This window comes from Raphanus sativus, chromosome 2 (genome assembly GCF_000801105.2).
Source record: "Raphanus sativus cultivar WK10039 chromosome 2, ASM80110v3, whole genome shotgun sequence".
NCBI classification, from domain to species: domain Eukaryota; kingdom Viridiplantae; phylum Streptophyta; class Magnoliopsida; order Brassicales; family Brassicaceae; genus Raphanus; species Raphanus sativus.
This window is the reverse complement of record NC_079512.1, coordinates 16115447-16134726: the sequence shown is the minus strand read 5'-3', so window position 1 is coordinate 16134726 and position 19280 is coordinate 16115447. Positions and strand designations below refer to the sequence as shown.

Below are 19280 nucleotides of genomic sequence, written 5' to 3'. Positions count from 1 at the left end.
GCAGATTACTAATTGCCTAGTTGTTAACGAACCTTGGTGAGGAGACTATGACACCATTTTAACAGAACAGTACAAGCAAGCTCACTTGGCGTTCTTAATTAGTTATTGAAACTCTAAACCTTTAAATCTCAAACATTTATTTGTAAACATTGGTTACAACTTTCAAATGAAGAACCATTTTTATTTGTAAGAGAAAACATAATAGTAAGCATTCACTATATAGAATGCCTTAATCAAGTAGCAATATAGAATGCCTTAATCAAGTAGCAGGCGATGCAATGACATAAAGAGGGTTCTTTCGGCGAATCACAGCACCGATTGATTCAGGAACATCGGTCTCGGTTTGATCTTCTGTAGATTTCAAATCAAATCCGAGCATTAAGTTAGCCAAAGCTACCTCATTCAACACCACAGCAAATGATGTTCCGGGGCACATCCTTCTCCCTGCTCCAAACGAAATCAGCTCAAAATCCTGACCACGGAAATCAGCAGACGAATTTAAATGCCTCTCCGGTTTGAACTCATCCGCATCTGGTCCCCACGTTGCAACCTCTCTCCCGACCGCAAAAAGATTGATCATAACTATTAGGATATATCTAGATCATCATTATCTCCTAGTTTATATTTCTTTATTATGCTAGCATTGGTTTTCCTAGTGTTGATAGACTTATGATATTATGTCTTGTATATAAAGACCTTGAGGTCATGAATGAATAATAACAGAAATGATTATCGATTATAGAACTTCTCATGGTATTAGAGCCACGAACCTGAAACGAACGATCTCTCTTGCAAAAAATTTCAAGTTTGATCACCACTTCCCGACCTCAAATCACGAAACCAACCTTGACTTGCGAACTCGATCTAAGCGACCATGACAGAAACTTCTTCTTCCTCGAAGACTCGACGAACAATATCACCATACGATCTAACAGCAAACGATAACCCTGGCGCGGTTATCTCTCAACCTCTTCTCAATGGGCGAAACTACGACGAGTGGGCACAAAATTTGCGTGTTGCTTTTAGCGCACGAAAGAAATTTTCTTTCATCGATGGAAGTATACCTAAACCAGACACCAACTCTTCCGACTATGAAGACTGGATGGCTAACAATCATCTTCTAGTTACATGGATCAAACAAACCATCGAAACAAAATTACGTTCCAATATCTCTCATAAAGAATACGCCAAGGATCTTTGGGATCATATTAAGCGACGGTTTGCACTAAAAAGTGGAGCCCGATATCAACAACTTCGTGCTTCTCTTGCGAATTGTCGCCAATCTGGATCTTCTGTCGAAGATTACTTTGGACGATTAACTAGATTTGGGACTCTATGGCTGAATGTATGACGGTTACAACCTGCAAGTGTGGCAACTGCAGCTGCAATATCTCCGAAGCACAAGAAAAAGAACGAGATACTATCAAGGTTCATGACTTTCTTTTCGGTCTCGACGACGCAACACATGGCGCAGTTCGTTCACAAATCTGTGCTCAAACTCCTATTCCGGATCTTGATACAGTTTATCAAACAATAGCTCAGAATGAAACAGTTCAAGCTAATAGCCAGAAAGAACAACCAGCCGTGCTAAGTTTTGCAGCTCAAACACCGTCATATCCCAACCCATCCTCTGCTCCACGACAGACAAACTCGAGCTACGACAATTCTCGACAGACAAATTCAGCAAATAACGGTTCTCGACCACGATTCATCAACCCTGACGCCAACGTAACCTGCACTGCTTGTGGCCGTCTTGGTCATCGAGCAACTGGATGCTTTCGCGTTATCGGTTATCCAGAATGGTGGGGAACCAGACCACGAACTCGAAACAACTACCAAGAAGGACAGAACAATACAAAACCAACCGACAACACCGCGAAAGTAAACTCATCTCAGATAGCATCTTCAACCACTCAAATTGGAGTCAACTCTCTTTTAACCGACACCGATCGCCAAGGTCTAGCTGGTCTCACCGATACTCAGTGGCAAACTTTGGTTACTTTGATGAACTCACAGAAGACACGACCAGAAACTCGGGTAAGTGGTAAGAACGATAAACCACTTTGGATATTGGATACATGGGCGACACACCATATGACCGGACGACTTGATCTTCTTCAAAATATACGTCCTGTTCCTCCAGTCGCTGTGACTTTACCTGCAGGAGCTAATGTCATAGCAAACCAACAAGGAACCGTGGAGTTGACATCCCAAATACACTTACAGAATGTGTATTTTGTGGATGGATTCCATACGAACCTAATATCATTCGGCCAACTACTATCTGATCAACCTTTGGTTGGATAAGTTACTGATAAGATTGTGATTTTGCAGGACCGCATCACGAGGATGCTGATTGGAGCGGGTGAACGTGAGAGTGAGGGACTGTATCACTTCCGAGAGATTGAGACTGTGACTGCGTTTCAGACAACTACAAACGATGAAGGAGTTCTCTGGCATCGACGTCTCGGTCATCCGTCATCTCGTGTAGTGGGACTTATTCCTGGCATTACTCTTCAACCTAGTAGTAGAATTTTCTTATCAAATTGCGATATTTGTCTTAGATCAAAACAAACTCGAAACTCTTTTCCTGACAGTTATAATAAAGCATCAAGTTCTTTTGAATTAATCCACTGTGATCTCTGGGGACCGTACCGAATTTCTGCATTCTGTGGTTCACGATATTTCCTGACAATCGTCGACGATTATTCTCGCGCAGTATGGGTATATCTTCTTCCCGATAAAACAGAGGTCTCTGCTCGTTTACTAGAGTTCTTCGCTCTTGTCAAACGCCAATTCAACTGTGATGTCAAGACACTGCGAAGTGACAATGGAACCGAGTTTATGTGCTTAACAAAATATTTTCGGAAAGAAGGCATTATTCATGAGACATCATGCGTTGGAACTCCGCAACAAAACGGGCGAGTAGAACGAAAACACCGTCATATACTTAACGTTGCTCGAGCATTAAGATTTCAGGCTGGTCTTAAAATAGAGTTTTGGGCAGAATGTGTCCTCACCGCCTGTTACCTTATCAATCGTACTCCATCCAAACTTCTTAACGACAAGACACCTTTCGAGTTATTATTTGGAAGACCTCCGGTGCTTGATCAAATACGGGTTTTCGGGTGTCTGTGCTACGCACATAATCAAGAAACTCGGGGTGACAAATTCGCGTCACGAAGTATACATTGCGTTTTTCTCGGTTACCCCTATGGCAAGAAAGGATGGAGGCTTTATGATCTTGATAAAGAACAAGTGTTCAACTCCAGAGATGTACACTTTCAGGAAGATGTTTTCCCATTATCACAACCTCTTCCCGAAACCTCAACACCAACGCCTCCTCCCATCTCTCCGATCACCGACGACCATGAATCCTCTCTCGATATCCCTATTATCGATACTAACCCAACAGATACGACCAACCCTGACAATAACCTGACCAATAACCCGAACCCGACTGATACTAACACTACTACGACATTTACTGACCCTCTGGGTCGCGGCCATCGAATCAAGAAACCATCTACAAGACTTACCGACTACATCACCGACGCTATCAAACCAGTCTCAATTAATACAGTCACTCTTACTCAACTCACGACCACCGCTCCATCAACGACCTCAGGTACGGATCACCCACTTTCTAACTATCTTACATATGACCGTTTTTCCAATTCCCATCGCAGCTATCTCGTTTCTCTTTCCATTGCGGTTGAACCACGGTCTTGGAGAGAAGCAATGGAAGATAAACTATGGAAAGAAGCTATGGGTTTGAGATAGACGCCTTGGAACAAAATCATACTTGGGATATTCAAGAGTTACCTCCTGGAAAAATAGCTCTTGGTTGTAAATGGGTCTTCCGAATCAAACTCAAAGCAGACGGGACTCTTGAACGATACAAAGCAAGACTAGTGGTACTTGGAAACAATCAAGTAGAAGGCATTGACTATGAAGAAACCTTCGCTCATGTTGCCAAGATGACAACAATACGAGTTTTTCTTGATCTAGCTGCAAAACAAGACTATGATGTTCATCAAATGGATGTCCATAACGCTTTTCTTCATGGTGATCTAGATGAAGAAGTTTATATCAAGCTCCCTCCTGGTTTTTGATCTCCTACCGATAATAGAGTCTGCAAACTACGAAAATCTTTATACGGACTTAAACACGCCCCTCGTTGCTGGTTCGCAAAGCTAACGATGGCACTTCGAACTTTTGGATTTGCTCAATCTCGAAGCGACTACTCTCTCTTTGTCTACACCAAACAAGGAATAATTTTACGCGTCTTGGTCTACGTCGATGATCTGATCATTGCTGGCAATTCCTCTTCATCAATGGCAGATTTCAAAACATATCTGTCCACATGCTTTCATATGAAAGATCTCGGTGTGCTTAAATATTTTTTAGGTATTGAAGTGGCTCGCAGTCCTGATGGTTTCTACCTTTGCCAACGGAAGTATTGTCTTGACATTCTAACAGAAGCCGGCATGCTTGGTTGTAAGCCTGCAGGTTTTCCTCTTGATCAGAAACACAAACTTGCTAAAGCGGAAGGTGAACTTCTTCGTAATCCTGGACAATACCGAAGACTCGTTGGACGATTGGTGTATCTCTCCTCCACGAGACCTGATCTCGCTTACTCTATCCATGTACTAACACAATTCATGCAAGCACCACAAACGGATCATTGGGACGCTGCTTTACATGTGTTACGATATTTGAAAGGCACACTCGGACAGGGTATTCTTCTTCGTTCTGCCTTACCTATACACGTTACTGGATGGTCGGATTCTGACTGGGCAGGCTGCTCTTCGTCTCGTCGTTCGGTCACGGGATGGCTAGTGCAAATTGGCACGTCTGTCGTCTCCTGGAAATCTCAAAAACAAGACACAGTCTCCCTATCATCCACAGAGGCAGAATATAGAGCGATGACTGAAGTTCTTAAAGAACTTTTGTGGATCAAAGGCTTACTACATGACTTCGGCATCAACCATATGAACCCGATGACACTACGGTGTGATAATCAATCAGCATTATATCTAAGCTCCAATCCTGTTTTTCATGAACGGACAAAGCACGTGGAAGCTGAGTGTCATTTCATTCGCGATTTCATCATCAACAAGACTATCTCGACAAAGCATGTTTCTTCAAACGAACAACTGGCGGACATACTGACGAAAGCTTTAGGACGAAAGGAGTTTGACATTTTTCTCTACAAGTTGGGCATTCGTGATCTCTATGCTCCAACTTGAGGGAGGGTATTAGGATATATCTAGATCATCATTATCTCTTAGTTTATATTTCACTACAAGAAAACATGTCTACTGCAAGGGAAAAAAGCATCGCAATTCCGTTGCAAATCGCAATTTGCAACGAATTTGCAAGGAAAGTAGTTTCCTTGCAAATCTTTACTCGCAAATAAAAAACGCTTGCAATTCTCTCGCAAATTTGCAACGGAATAATTTCCATCGCAAGTTTGCAAGAGAATAATTTTCGTTGCAAATTTGCGAGAGTCGAATATTCCCTCGCAAAATTGCATTAGATTTGCAATAAAAAGTTTCCCTCGCAAATTCTTTTAAAAATATTAAAAAAAAATTAACAAAAATACAAAATAAAAGAATGTAAATAAATATATATACCGAAATATATATACATACAGATACATATTTAAATACATGAATATATTAAAAGCCTAAAAAATTATAATAAGCTAAAAAGTTATAATAAGCTGGTTTAGTTAAATAAACCAGTTTAACTAAACCTAATTAAGCTAACCTAATTCTAAAAAAAAAATTAACCCTAGAAAATAAATCAGCCGACTCCTTGCCTCCTCCGCCGCACCACCACCAGAGCCGAACCACAACCACAGCCGCACCACCACCGGCCCTGTCTCCTTAACCATCAAGCTTCTTCTCAATCCTTCATCTCCCTTCACAAAAACAAAAAAAATATTAGATATAAACAGAGGGAGAGACAGAGAGATAGAGAAAGAGAGAGGACTAACCATGGAAGTGTGGCTCCGGCCTCATCGTGCCTTGCTTCCTCCAACCTGAAAACAAACAAATTCAGTTCAAAACAGAGAGACAGAGACAGAAGGACAAAGGGACAGAGAGAGAGAGATAGAGAAAGGTCGAACGATAGTGGTGTGGGGCGTGAGATAAAGTAGATCCGGCTGTGTGTGAGAGAGAGGAGAGCTGGCGGCAAGGAGAGATGTCATGACGGCAGCGAGGAGAGGCAGGAGAGAGAGTCCGGCTAGAAGACACAAGGTCGGCGAGGAGAGAGAGCCCGAGAGATGGTGGGAGAAAAAAATCCCTTGTTTTTTTTTTCTTGACGGCTCCAACAAATGAAAAGAATTAGGTTTGTGTCTTTATATACTAACCCTAGTTCTAGAAACTTGTTTGTCATTTTCTTTTTTTTTATGGAGGGGAAAATAGTTTTGTAAGGAAAGTGCAAGAAATCCCTTGCAATTCTCTTGCAAATTGAGTGTTATTGCAATTTCCTTGCAAATTTTTGGTTAAAGTGTTTTAGAGTTTGGTTTAGAGTTTTGTTATGTTTTGTATATACTAATATGGTTCTTGATATTTGTTTTTCAAAAAATTATTTACATGAATATGTTTAACAAAGTACAGTAATTTAGTTAACATGTATTGAATATATAAATTATAAAGTTTGTATTTTGTATTAAGTAATTAGTTCAAGTGTCGAGAATTGAATTTGTAACTAAAATGTTGTATTTTCAAAAATATTTAACAATGTACATTTTAAACACTAAATATTTTAACAAAATGTGTTATACGAAACAAAAGTCTTTAACAAAACCCTAAAACCGTTCAAGTGGAAAAAACATGATTTTGCAAGGAAATTGCAAGGGATTCCTCGCAATTCTCTTGCAAATTTGCAAGGTAATCAAAAACCCTCGCAAATTTGCAAGGGAATTGCGAGAGATCCCTTGCAATTCCCTTGCAAATTGCGACGGAAATGAATCGATTGCAAATTTGCAAGACAATTGCGAGGAAGTCATTGCAATTTCCTTGCAAAATTTTAATAAAAGTGTTTTAGGGTTTCGTTTAGGGTTTTATTAGTTTTGTATACACTAATGTGTTTCTTGATATTTCTTTTTCGAAAAATTATTTACATGAATATGTTTAAGAAAGTTATAGTAATTTAGTTAACATATATTGAATATATAAATTATAAAGTTTGTATTTTGTATTAAATAATTAGTTCAAGTGTCGAGAATTGAATTTATAACTAAAAATCTGTATTTTCAAAAATATTTATCGACATACATTTTAAACACTAAATATTTTAACTAAATGTGTTATATGACACCAAATCTTTAACAAAACCCTAAAACCGTTCAAGTGGAGAAAACATGTTTTTGCAAGGAAATTGCAAGGGATTCCTCGCAATTCTCTTGCAAATTTGCAAGGTAACCAAAAATCCTCGCAAATTTGCAAGGAAATTGCGAGAGTTCCCTTGCAACTCCCTTGCAAATTGTGACGGAAATCAATCCCTTGCAAATTTGCAAGATAATTGCGAGGGAGTCATTGCAATTTTCTTACAATTGCCTTGCAAATTAATAATTCAATGTGTTTTAGGGTTTCATTTTCGGTGGAATAATATTTTCGGTGGAGTAATATTTTTCTTTATATTTAGTTTCAGAAAAATTATTTAATGTAAAAATATATTTTTTAAAAAAACTCGTAATTTAAGTGATGTATATTAAATGTATAAGTTATATAGTTTTGATGTTTAATATTCATAATTCTAAATCAAGTGTCGGGAATTGAGTCTATAACCGTTAATTGGTGTATTTTCAAAAGTATTTATAGATGTATACATAAAACACTAAATATTTTAATTAAATATGTTATATGACACCAAATTTTTTAACAAAATCTCAAGCCGTTTAAGTGGTGAAACATGGTTTTGCAAGCAAATTGCAATGGATTCCTTGCAATTCCCTTGCAAATTTGCATGGTTTTCAAAAACTCTCGCAAATTTGCAAGAGAATTGCGAGAGGTCCCTTGCAATTTTCTTGCAAATTCATAACTCAATGTATTTTAGGGTTTCGTTTGTGGTTTTGTTACGTTTTCAGTGGAGTAATATGTTTCTTTATATTTAATTTAGAAAAGTTATTTAACGTAAAAATATATTTTTAAAAAGTTCTGTTAATTTAATTGATGTATATTGAATGTTTAAGTTATATATTTTTGATGTTAGTATTTTGTAATACTAATTCAAGTGTCGGAAATTGAGTTTATAGATGTTAATTAATGAAATTTTCAAAAATAGTCATCGACATACTTTTTAAATATTAAATATTTTAAGTAAACGTGTTATAAGACACCAAAATCATTAGCAAAATTCCAAACCGTTCAAGTGTAGAAAACATGATTTTGAAAAAAAAAATTGCAAGGAATACAAAACCCTCGCAATTCTGTTGCAAATTTGCAAGGAATACAAAACCGTCGCAAATTTTGCAAGAGAATTGCGACAAAACTAGTTTTCTCGTAAATTTGCGTTTGAATTGCGAGGAAACTGTATTTTCTCTCGCAAATTCCTCGCAAATTTGCGAGTGAATTTTTTTCCTCGCAAATTTGCAACGAATTTGCGAGGATTATATATTTCCTTGCAGTTCCGTTGCAAATCCCTTGCAAACTTGCAAGGGAAATTTTTCCTCGCAAATTTTCCTTGCAAATCAATTGTTTTCTTGTAGTGTTTCCTTATTATGCTAGCATTGGTTTTCCTAGTGTTGATAGACTTATGATATTATGTCTTGTATATAAAGACCTTGAGGTCATGAATGAATAATAACAGAAACGATTATCGATTATAGAACTTCTTAATAACCTGCGTACCAGCGGGTATGTGGCGACCTCTTAAGTTGACATCTTCTGTTGATATGTGAGGAACCATCGATGGAACTGGAAGATGTAGTCTGAGTGTCTCCTTGATCACAGCCCTTAAGTAGTCCATGTCTTGAATGTCGTCTTCGGATACACTTGACTTTCCCTTACAAACGGTACGGACTTCTTGTTGAAGTGTTTTCAGACACTCTGGGTGATTTAGAAGCTCTTGCATTTCCCATTCCAAAAGTGTGGAGGAAGTGTCTGTACCACCCACAAAAGCATCCTGAAAAGTTAAAACCAAAACAAGAAATGTGAAAATCAACTAGAAAGTTTGTTATTTACAAAAAAAAAAAATTCATCTATTCGATTTATTTTTTTGTTCTCCATTACCAAGAGGATAGCCTTTATGCTCATCCGGCTGACCTCAAACCCCACACTCTTGTCTCTTTGAACGCCGAGTAATACATGGGCAAAATCAGCCTTATCAACAGCTCCATCTTCATAATCCTGAACAATTTTCTCCAAGAGCTCGTCAAAATCGTTTGCTGTCTTTTCCAGTTTACGCTCCAAACCCCGCAAATCCAATCAATCCACGCAAGTGACGGTACATAACTCCCGAGAGTAAACGTACCCAATTGCCTCATAAGCCTGTCTATCAACTCTTTGAAATCTGTTCCAGCACCATATTTTTGTCCCAAAGCAACTCTACATATAACATCGTTAGTTAAAGTAGTAGTGATCTTGCTTATATTCATCGGTGGAGAACTCTCTTTCCGGACCGTTTCCATCATCAGACTGATCTCTTCTTGTCTCACTTGTCGAAAGCTCCGTACCATTTTGTTGCTGAGGAGATGGATGACACTCACACTCTTCATTTGTCTCCAATACTCTCCGTAAGGGGCAGATGCCATATTACGGCTCCCATAAAGAAGCTTGTCGTAGATTTTGGAATGTGGACGACTCGCAAAGACGCGGTCATGCGTCTTCAAAACGTCTCTAGAAGCGTCCGCGGAAGCGGAAGAGGCTACAAGAACGGGGACAGTGCCAAAGTGAAGGAGCATGATGTCTCCGTAACGTTTGCTGAGGGAGAGTAATGATCGGTGAGGATGGTTGCCGAGCTGATGCATGTTTCCGATCAACGGAAGTCTCGGTGGTGATGGGAATGTGTTACTTTTCTTCCATGTAGTCTGTTTTCTGAAGACGAGAATGGTAATGAAAAATATCAAGCACAAGAGAAATATTATGATCATATTTTGTAAATTTCGATTCTTCAAGTCAGGACTGCTTCAAGTGTTTCTCGTTATCTTTGTGTTCTTCTTGTGGACTGAATATATAACCCAAGTTTCTATACAATACGTTACTACTGTCCACTCAAATTTTCTTCTATTTTTGCCTACATTTAAAATAAACTAGGTGACCGGCCCGCAGCCTGTGCGGACATGAGTAAGTTCAAAATTTGGATTATATAGTGTATAGCTTTAGAAGTAACGGATTGACTTTGGATCATCAAGTCACGTGATTTGGAGAAAGCTTTAGCGAAGAAGAAAAATATTTACGCAATATCTGATATAGATGAGAGGGTACCAACATTTGGAAATATGTTAACTCGAGATTGAAGATGTTAACTCGAGATTGAAGATGTTGTTATTGTTTGTATGTATAATTGCAAAGTCTCAAAATAATTAGTGTGTTTAAGAATATATATTTTCATTAAAACTCCGAGTTCTAAATAGTGTAATTATCCTTTATAATTAGAATTGTATTGTATATGTGTTGTAATATCGGGTTATAATATAATATAATAGTATTATATTACTCAGTAATTTAATTATTAATGTGCACATAATAAAAGAAAGAATAATTAATAATGAATATTATCCATAAATATTAAACATAGATTTCATTTAATTACATAATCAATAAACGACAAAAAATTATGAAATACAAATTCTCGATAAAGAAAACAAAATCCATTAGACACCTGAAAAAAATATATTAGGTTTGGTAAGCTATTGGACCAGATAACATTATTTGATAGATATAAGAAAATATATGACAATTTTATTGAACATAAAATTCGATTAATGGCATACCATCGAAGAAATAGGCGGAAAGCTGGATGATAATCAAATAAATTAGGTCTGATGACTCAGAATCCTTACCCATCTTGCACATCCTTGTAAGAAAATAATTATTCTAACAGTTAGACATTAAAACTATAATATTTGAAAAAATATATTATAATTACGTACCCTGATTACGGAATATTTTGAAAAACTTGTTTGTAGACAACATTCAATGTTTTCGTCTGCGGCTTTGAATCTTTACCAGTTATTAGGATTTTTAATCCCGATCTTGACTTAACTCTTGAAAGTGCAACATAGAGCTGACCATGAGAGAATACTGGCCTAGGTAAGAACAAACCAACTCTTTCCAGTGTTTGACCTTGACTTTTGTTGATGGTCATCGCAAAAGCCAATGTAACCGGAAACTGTCTTCGACGCATTCTGAAGGGAAACTTTGCGTCAGGTGGCGTGACAAACATTCTAGAGATCCAAACCTTGTCTCCAGAAATATTGTTTCCCGTTATAACTCTAGCTTCAATCACATGGGGCAGTAACTGAGTAACAATTAGCCTAGTACCATTACATAAGCCATCTGCAACATCAATATTACGGAGACACATAATAGGAGCACCCACCTTGAGCTTCAAACAATGTCTAGGCAGTCCAGCCACTTTAACACTGTTCAAAAACTCTGCAGGATATACTACATTTTCTTGTATGTCAACATCGGATGGGATAATACTGTCCGAGCTAAGATAAACCTTCTCTTCACCTGAAAGTTTATGTGGACGTTTTATTAGTGATCTCTTATTGCTAGTGGAGCATAAGAGTAAATGGTTCAACATGTTACCTGGCAACTTCGGAAGCATGTAATCATTAATTTTATCAACTTCATCATTTGTGGGAGTAAGAATCGCTCGATGTCTATACAAATCCTTATCTGTTGAGGTTTGAAAAGCTTGTCCATAAACCTCTTTTGCCATAGTATCAATAGGATCTCCTCCATCATTTTCTATCAGCAAATCAGAAGAGATGTCAATCTCAACTTGACCGTCGTTGGGCAAATTTATTTTTCCATCTCCAATATCCAAAATCCAGTTTGAAAACGACTGAAGCTCGTTTGCTGCATCATCAGTAAGACCAGCGAGCAATCTCATGTTTTTTGTTAACTTCAAAACTTTGCAGTGGTCCCAAAGATACGACGAATTCAGAGCCGCCAAAACCGTCTCTGCTCTACCACCTCCGACGATAACCGGTAAAATCTGTCTGAAATCTCCACCAAAAACAACAACTTTACCTCCAAACGGTTTGTCTTCCGAAGATCTTATAATATCACGCATACTACGATCCAACGTCTCGAAACAGTGTCTGCTCATCATAGGCGCCTCATCCCATACAATTAACTTTGCCGCTTTAACTAATTCTGCACGATCTGATCCTGGTTCCATTTTCTTGCAGGTACTGAAATCGTCTGCATCTATCGGAATACCAAATCTCGAACAACAGTGCAGCAATTCCACTGGATGCAGTATTTAAAACAATCATACCTCTAGATCGGATAGCTGATGAGAGTGCTCTGTATACGAAAGTTTTTCCTGTGCCTCCATAACCATAAAGAAAGAACACTCCACCCGTATCATTTAAAACTGCATCTAGAATCTGGTTGTATACCACTCTTTGCTCATTTGTTATCAACGCCATAAGCCTTTCATTTTCTTTTAGCTGATCTTCCACAACATAATTAAGCTCATCATCTATAAGGCGATTTCCATTGTAACAGGCAAAATCTTCTGGCTTTGGCATAAGAGGCCATTTTTTGAGGCTACGACCATTGCTGAGTAAATGATTTTCGATCTCAGTAAGAGCAATATTTTTTATCTGCTCTATGCTCAAGTTCATATCTGCAATTTATTTATTTTATTAAATAACAGAGAGAGGTATCAAATATGAGAGTTTAAAAAGACAAAACTGACCAGGTCGTCCAGTTTCTCGGCGCTTCTTGTAAAGGATATCTTCGGTGAGATACTCCCAAGTAGCTTCCCAGACAACATGAGGCTGAGATATCGTTTTGGATACCAACATTCTCGCAAATAGCTTTCTGGCATACGTGGCAGAACTATTGTCAGTAGCCTCTTTGATAGCTTCAATGAATTCCTTGTCATCATCCATCAATCCCAACGCAAAGCAAGCATCTTCGTATGTAGGATATAAAACCCCATCAACTGTTTTTATATCTTCGTACGATGTCGGACCTCTTACCCAATTTAGCAATACTCTTAAAAAAATATAGCTCATCACCTAAGAAAATATGAAAAGTGATGTTAAAGGACATAAAATAAATAAATTAATATTTTTATTACAGAATCCCATTATAATAGTTATTATAAAAATCAAAGACACCTAAGAAAAAACTTTAATATTAAACGATATCTCATATAATATTTTACATAGTTCTTATATATTTTAAAAATAAATATATAAGCGTATTTTAAAAATAAATATATAAGCGTATTTAAATGACTTAAATTTTATTATAATAATTGAAAACATATGATAAGGCAATATAAATAGTTTAAAATAATTAGTATATAAAAGAAATAGTTTATGCTCTAAACAACGATAAATAATATTTAGATAATGTTATATAATCATGTCTTAATTTTGTAATATTTACAATACTTATTATATAATTATATTCGAATACCATTCATCTTGTAAAGTATAAAACTATGCTTGCTTATCTTATCCGATTCTTTCATTAATTATATATTATAGTTTGTTCTCTATTATAAGTAATAAATCTTACATTATTAATCTTTCCATAATTCCGATAATTATTTTCCATAAATACGTATTTGTAATATTCATTTCTTATATGGCAATTTCGTATTAATAAATTATAGCTCATTACCTGATGGATCAATATGCGCAATCCTCCCTATCGCAAAGCCTCGTTTCCGTGGTACCCATTCTTTCGTAGATGATTTCCACACAAATTTAGTTGGAAATTCAGCATATGTCAACTCTCTTGCCTCTGGATATTTTCTGTTTGCTATAAACCAGGCCAAAAACATGGATTGGTTGACCGTCTTTTTGTTGAGAATACTCTCAATAGGTTCATCTTCATCAAAAAACACCAGCTCCTGATCGGGAAGATGAAATCCAAGTTTCTCTACAGCAGTAGTACGGAAATGTGTAGGAAAAGCAAGAATTCGCCATGAAGACTCGCATGCCGTAATATATCTAATTTTTAAGATACAGAAACACTAATTAGTAAAGTTGAACTTATTCCTTAAAATGTCAAAACAGTTAAAATTGGTGTACTAATAAATGTATTTATTCATTTATTAAGTTATTAAATTGAAACAATTGTTATATATAATAAATAAATAATTAAGTTTTAAAAAATTTAGTTATGTATATTTCAGGGTCAATATTATAACACATTTTAGAATATTTGTAGGTATACACTATTCTATTTATTTTAATTATAAAAATCCGTTTTAAAACCCTTTTACATGACCATTTTTCAAATATATATTGGAGAACATATTAACATGGATTTATTATAGTGTGTCTGCTGAGTTTTATATATATTGGTAAATAGTTTGTAGAATTTAGTAATTTGTATGACATAAAACTAATGTATGTAAGAAATAAAAATACCTGCAGTCATAATATGTTTTAATTTCGTCAATGACACCATCTTCATCTTCCATATCCATTGCAGCTGAGGCATAATCAGGTCCCTTATGAATATATTTGAAAAGATACTTAACAGCTCGTGTTTGGACGCACCACTCGACATTCATATGCGCGCGATATCGGAGCATGAGGTCTCTGTTGTATGGTACAACATATCCATTGTCTAGTCTGATTCCATTTTTCTCAATGAACCTACCATCAATCCGACGCATGTACGCTGGAAATCCATTTGGGTCAATCGTTGTTGTTGGGTTGAGACGTTTCGGAAACATCTTAGAACATTTTCCGTTGACCATACATACATTATCCTTCTTTGCTGGACCGCAAGGACCATGCATCATACATTCCCCAACGATTTCGTACAGGTCTGGATCTACGGTCTTGTCTGGTATTTCCGCAGAAATAATCTTATCTATATCATCGGCTGTTGGAAATTTAGATCCTTTTTCCATGAAGACAAGAATATGAGCGTGTGGCATTCCTCTTTTCTGAAACTCAATCGTGTACATTACTAACAAAATGAAAAAAGTGTCAGACAATTTTTAATCAATCAAAGAATTTTTAGCAAAGAGTACATGTGTATTGAGATTTACCTGCAGCAGTAGGGCCAAATAAGGAGCCGTTCTTTTTTGTCAACTCACTGATAAGATTATCCAGTTTTATCTTGAAAACTCTACACAATATTTCTGGTCTGTCTTCACTGGTCAGGTTATATTTTTTCAGATACCTTGTAACTTCAGGCCATTTTGGATTTCAAGTAAAAGTGATGAAAATATCTGGAAATCCATGGTACTTGCACATAGCCATGGCATCATAGTAGTGCTGCTTCATATACCTTTTGCCTCCGGTGAAAGTTGCTGGAATAAAAATCCGGCTCCCTTGCTCAGCCATCTTAGCTCCACCTTTAGCAGCTGCTTTCTGGATTGCATCGTAACTGCTAGACCGTAGCTTTTTCTGATTCAACCACAAGTACCGCAGTCTACTCGATTCTATCATTGTGTAGGCGTCCACAAGGAACTGATGAAACAATCTACCTGATCTTGTAATTGTTGGTGCTTCCCACCTCCTCTCTAAAATCTGAAAGGCAAAATACTCACGCATAGTTACATTTTTGCGTTTTCTCGCAGTGCTCTCCTCAAAACCAATAGGAATATTTAATCGAAAGCCATCCTCTCTATATGGAAACAACAGTGGATATTGCAGAGGCAAATACGCCGGATGTAGTTCACTTATCATTTGCAACTTTCCACTTGTACTCTCAAGAACAATATCTCGAGGTTCCATATTCAAAACAAAATCGCCAGATATCAAAGCAGCTACTTCATTTGCAGTCGGAAGATTATGGGTCCGTCCATCAGATTGTCGACTCTCAATCAACCTCATCCTATAACCTGTAGATCCCTCCACGTCGAATCTGTCTCTTGCAGACCTAAAAGCCTGAACATGAGGGTTACACTGATCTAACATATTCTTCAGGAGAAGAACAACTGATTCTCTTAAATTCTTAGCACCAGCTCTGTCTGACCTGCAACATATGTTTTCACAAAATATAAGAAAACAAAACGTTGACCATACTGCAATCTGACTAATATATATGATAGTATTAAGTTGAAAACGAACTGAAAAATACCCGGCATAAGCGTCAAGTCTATTTCTGATCTCATTCAAAGTATCAATGATATACAGCTGGGAAAATTTTGGAGATTCTCCAGGCCCGGGGACTATATCACCAATACGATGATAGTTCTCACCGGACATTCGGAACACAAATGGTCCACGACCATTGTTAATAGAATGATCAATCTTGCCCCCAAGAGATGTGAAAGAGAACATCATATTGTAAGCTCGTATGAACTCTCGAAAATGTTTGCTTAACTCGTCTCCTTTGCATAACAAATACATTAACTCCATTGGGGGATTCGTGAGCCGAGGAAGCACAACTTTACCATTTTTACAACACATTGTGAAGACAGGATTGGAACTACGACGGCGTTTTCCAATTCTTTCACCAAACCACATATATGCTTGACAATACTTACAATTCCAAACCGGATCTCCATCGTCGTAATAACCTGCGTAAGAAAATATCTTTATAAAATTATTGATATTGCCTTATCAAACGGAGGAAAATTTCAAATAAATCATACACTTTAAGACTTTCGGCTCAAGGAAAGATTAAAAATATATGGAATCACTTAAGAAACACATACACCTATTACTGTTACAAAGAATCCCCTATACATTAATAGAAAAAATTTATAAAATTATAACATTTAGTTTTTACTAAATAAAACCTTTATGATCAAGGTTTAAATTTGTTTCTATATTAAGATAATAATTCTGGTTACGAACCAGAATGAAAAAAATACTTTTATTTAAATAGGTTTTAATGTTAATATATATATATGTATATATATTATTTAAATTCAACTATACATCATACATTGATACATACTTATATTTTGATATTTTCATTGAACAAATTTCTGTAAGGGTAATATTAAATGTCTCTCAAGCCTCCACCATCATATACTCTATCAGGCTTATCAATATCCTTAAATATATTGTCACAAAATGAAAGTCATATATTAAATTGAAAAAAGGTGATTACCGTTTTCTTGTATCCCGATGATAATAGGCGGTGTAACTGTGTGATTCGTTTCTTGTGGGATATGTTGTGGCGATGGGTTTATCAAAGACTCTCCAGCTTGATAGTTAGTGTAAGTTTGATTCTCGTCATCTTCATGTTCACTTTCAGACTCACTGTCCATTTCATATCGATTATTGTAAGCTGCGTGAAAAATAGTATGATCTAGTCAAAACATAGGTTCAAAATGATAATAAAATTTTGCATCTCTGGTATATAGATGATGAATAAATTATACCTTCAGGATGGTCCTCGACAATGAACCTTGGTGGAGGTACGAATTCATTTGTATTGGTTTGCTGTCTACGATTTTGATTATCTGGAAATAATGTTTAAAATATATAAAAAAGGGTAGCACAGACAGGCTGAACACTAAATCGATATACATTTACAGCTAGAAATTGCTAATAACTGGTATGATATAAGTATTTACGTTAACTGTCGTCAATATATTACTACAATTAAAATTGGGTCTAAAATACCTTCAGTATTTGGAAAAGTCGGATTTGATTGTCCTGTCATATTTGAACCTTGTCTTCCTGTTAATTTTTGGATAAGTTTAGACGCACTTTATGGAATATAACTAATTTATAGATATACGGATTTATTATTTAAGAACTGTTGATACCTTTCGTTTGTCTGGTCTTTGAATTCACCGATGGAGGTGATCCAAGAGTCTTTCGTATCCTGGCTGAAATGTTGCTACTCCGTTGAATACCTTCTTGGTTCCCAGTTCTACCTAAAAAATGACACTCTGATTATTCATACATAACTCTAGATTGTGCGAAAGCCTAATTTTCAGTCTTAATTATTTCGATAAGAATAAATATACAAAGCGATACTTATATAATATGCAGTTATTAGTTACCTATGCCATTACTCGCAGGGTGTGAGACGTTTCCAGAACCACTGAAATTTGCACTGCTAGGTGAAATTTGTGTTTCAATATAGGGACCTGCATTCAAAAATAATATTATCATTACAAATAAGGATTATAATTGTGAATCGTGGTGCTTCCAATCATTCTTCCTAAATTACTTAATATGTTGATTGTAATGTAACTTTTACTCGAAGTTGGTACAAGTGGTGGCTTTGTTGGCTTGAAAATCCTTGTAACTGTTGAATAAAATGTAAATAAATTGGTCAGTTAAGATCTTATTGTCAACATATTAATAAGAATCAGCACGGGTAAAATGAAAGCTCTTAGGAGACTTACCTCTATTTGAGGTAGTAAGGCCTATTGTTCTTTTGTTATCCAGTATTTCCTTTCTTACAACTCTTGCTCTCTGTGTCGCATGTTTAAGACTTTGAAAAACACAACTTAATGGGACAGTAGGCGTCGGAGAATTTTCAACAAAGTTTGTCCCATTAGAGCGTGATGGGCGTGGATTAATGGGTCGAAGTACTTGATTGGTTACATTCTGTAAGGGCACCCTAAAAGGATTTTGGATACTTGGTGTAGGTGAAACATCTGTGACAGATGATTTTTGTGTTGTGTTTCCCACAACTGTATTCTCTTTGTCATTACTACCTGCATTTACATATTAAAGAAGACATTAGCCGATATGATTCTAACTAATATGATAATTCCCGCCCTTTTAAGTAGAAAGGACCCTTTAAAACACAATTCGTTTTTTTTTTTTCAGTATAACATACCTTGTTTGGCTTTCTTATGTGATTTATTCCCAGTGTCTGTGGACACTGTATTGCTTCTCTTCATGCTTCCAAATCCAGGTAAAAGGTTGTGTTATCCCTCGTGAACAAAACACTTTCTGTATATTGAATCGTATGTAGTTAAAAACACGATTAGAATAAAGTAAGAATGTTTTATTAAAAACCGAAGAAATCAAGTGCAGACGCCGACCTCTGTTTTGAGCATATAGGATAGAGAATAAGGATTGAAGGTCTTAACAAAATTTATAATAGAGAAAACACCTACTTAATTACATGACATCCAGTTAAAATATATTAAAAATCTTTAAAGATTGATACTATTTCCTTATCAAA

At 36.4% G+C, this 19280-nt stretch overlaps 2 protein-coding genes and 1 long non-coding RNA gene across 3 annotated transcripts; all 3 read right to left on the bottom strand.

Annotated features, from left to right (window-relative positions):
* Positions 1-97: 97 nt before the first annotated feature.
* Positions 98-10111, bottom strand: LOC108841252 (cytochrome P450 71A23-like). The gene is given in 5 exon segments (XM_057000451.1): positions 98-582; position 8434; positions 8857-9138; positions 9246-9431; positions 9434-10111. Coding segments are annotated over 5 exon segments (1464 nt in total). The 5' UTR covers positions 10106-10111; the 3' UTR covers positions 98-259.
* On the bottom strand, positions 5618-6366 carry LOC130505840 (uncharacterized). The gene is made up of 3 exons (XR_008941823.1): positions 6137-6366; positions 6005-6049; positions 5618-5929 (listed from the first exon to the last, which is right to left on the bottom strand). It is a non-coding gene; the product is annotated as an uncharacterized LOC130505840 (long non-coding RNA).
* Positions 10112-11112: 1001 nt separating the features above from the next.
* On the bottom strand, positions 11113-18993 carry LOC108835628 (uncharacterized). Its single transcript, XM_057004155.1, has 19 exons — positions 18930-18993; positions 18680-18804; positions 18490-18559; positions 18336-18389; positions 18142-18228; positions 17902-18012; positions 17756-17812; positions 17512-17592; positions 17238-17417; positions 16257-16698; positions 15420-16151; positions 15220-15326; positions 14588-15137; positions 13833-14164; positions 12895-13113; positions 12469-12822; positions 11893-12398; positions 11772-11778; positions 11113-11693 (listed from the first exon to the last, which is right to left on the bottom strand). The coding sequence occupies exons 1-19, from the start codon at positions 18991-18993 to the stop codon at positions 11113-11115; spliced, it is 4659 nt and encodes a 1552-aa protein (XP_056860135.1).
* Between the last annotated feature and the right edge of the window lie 287 nt (positions 18994-19280).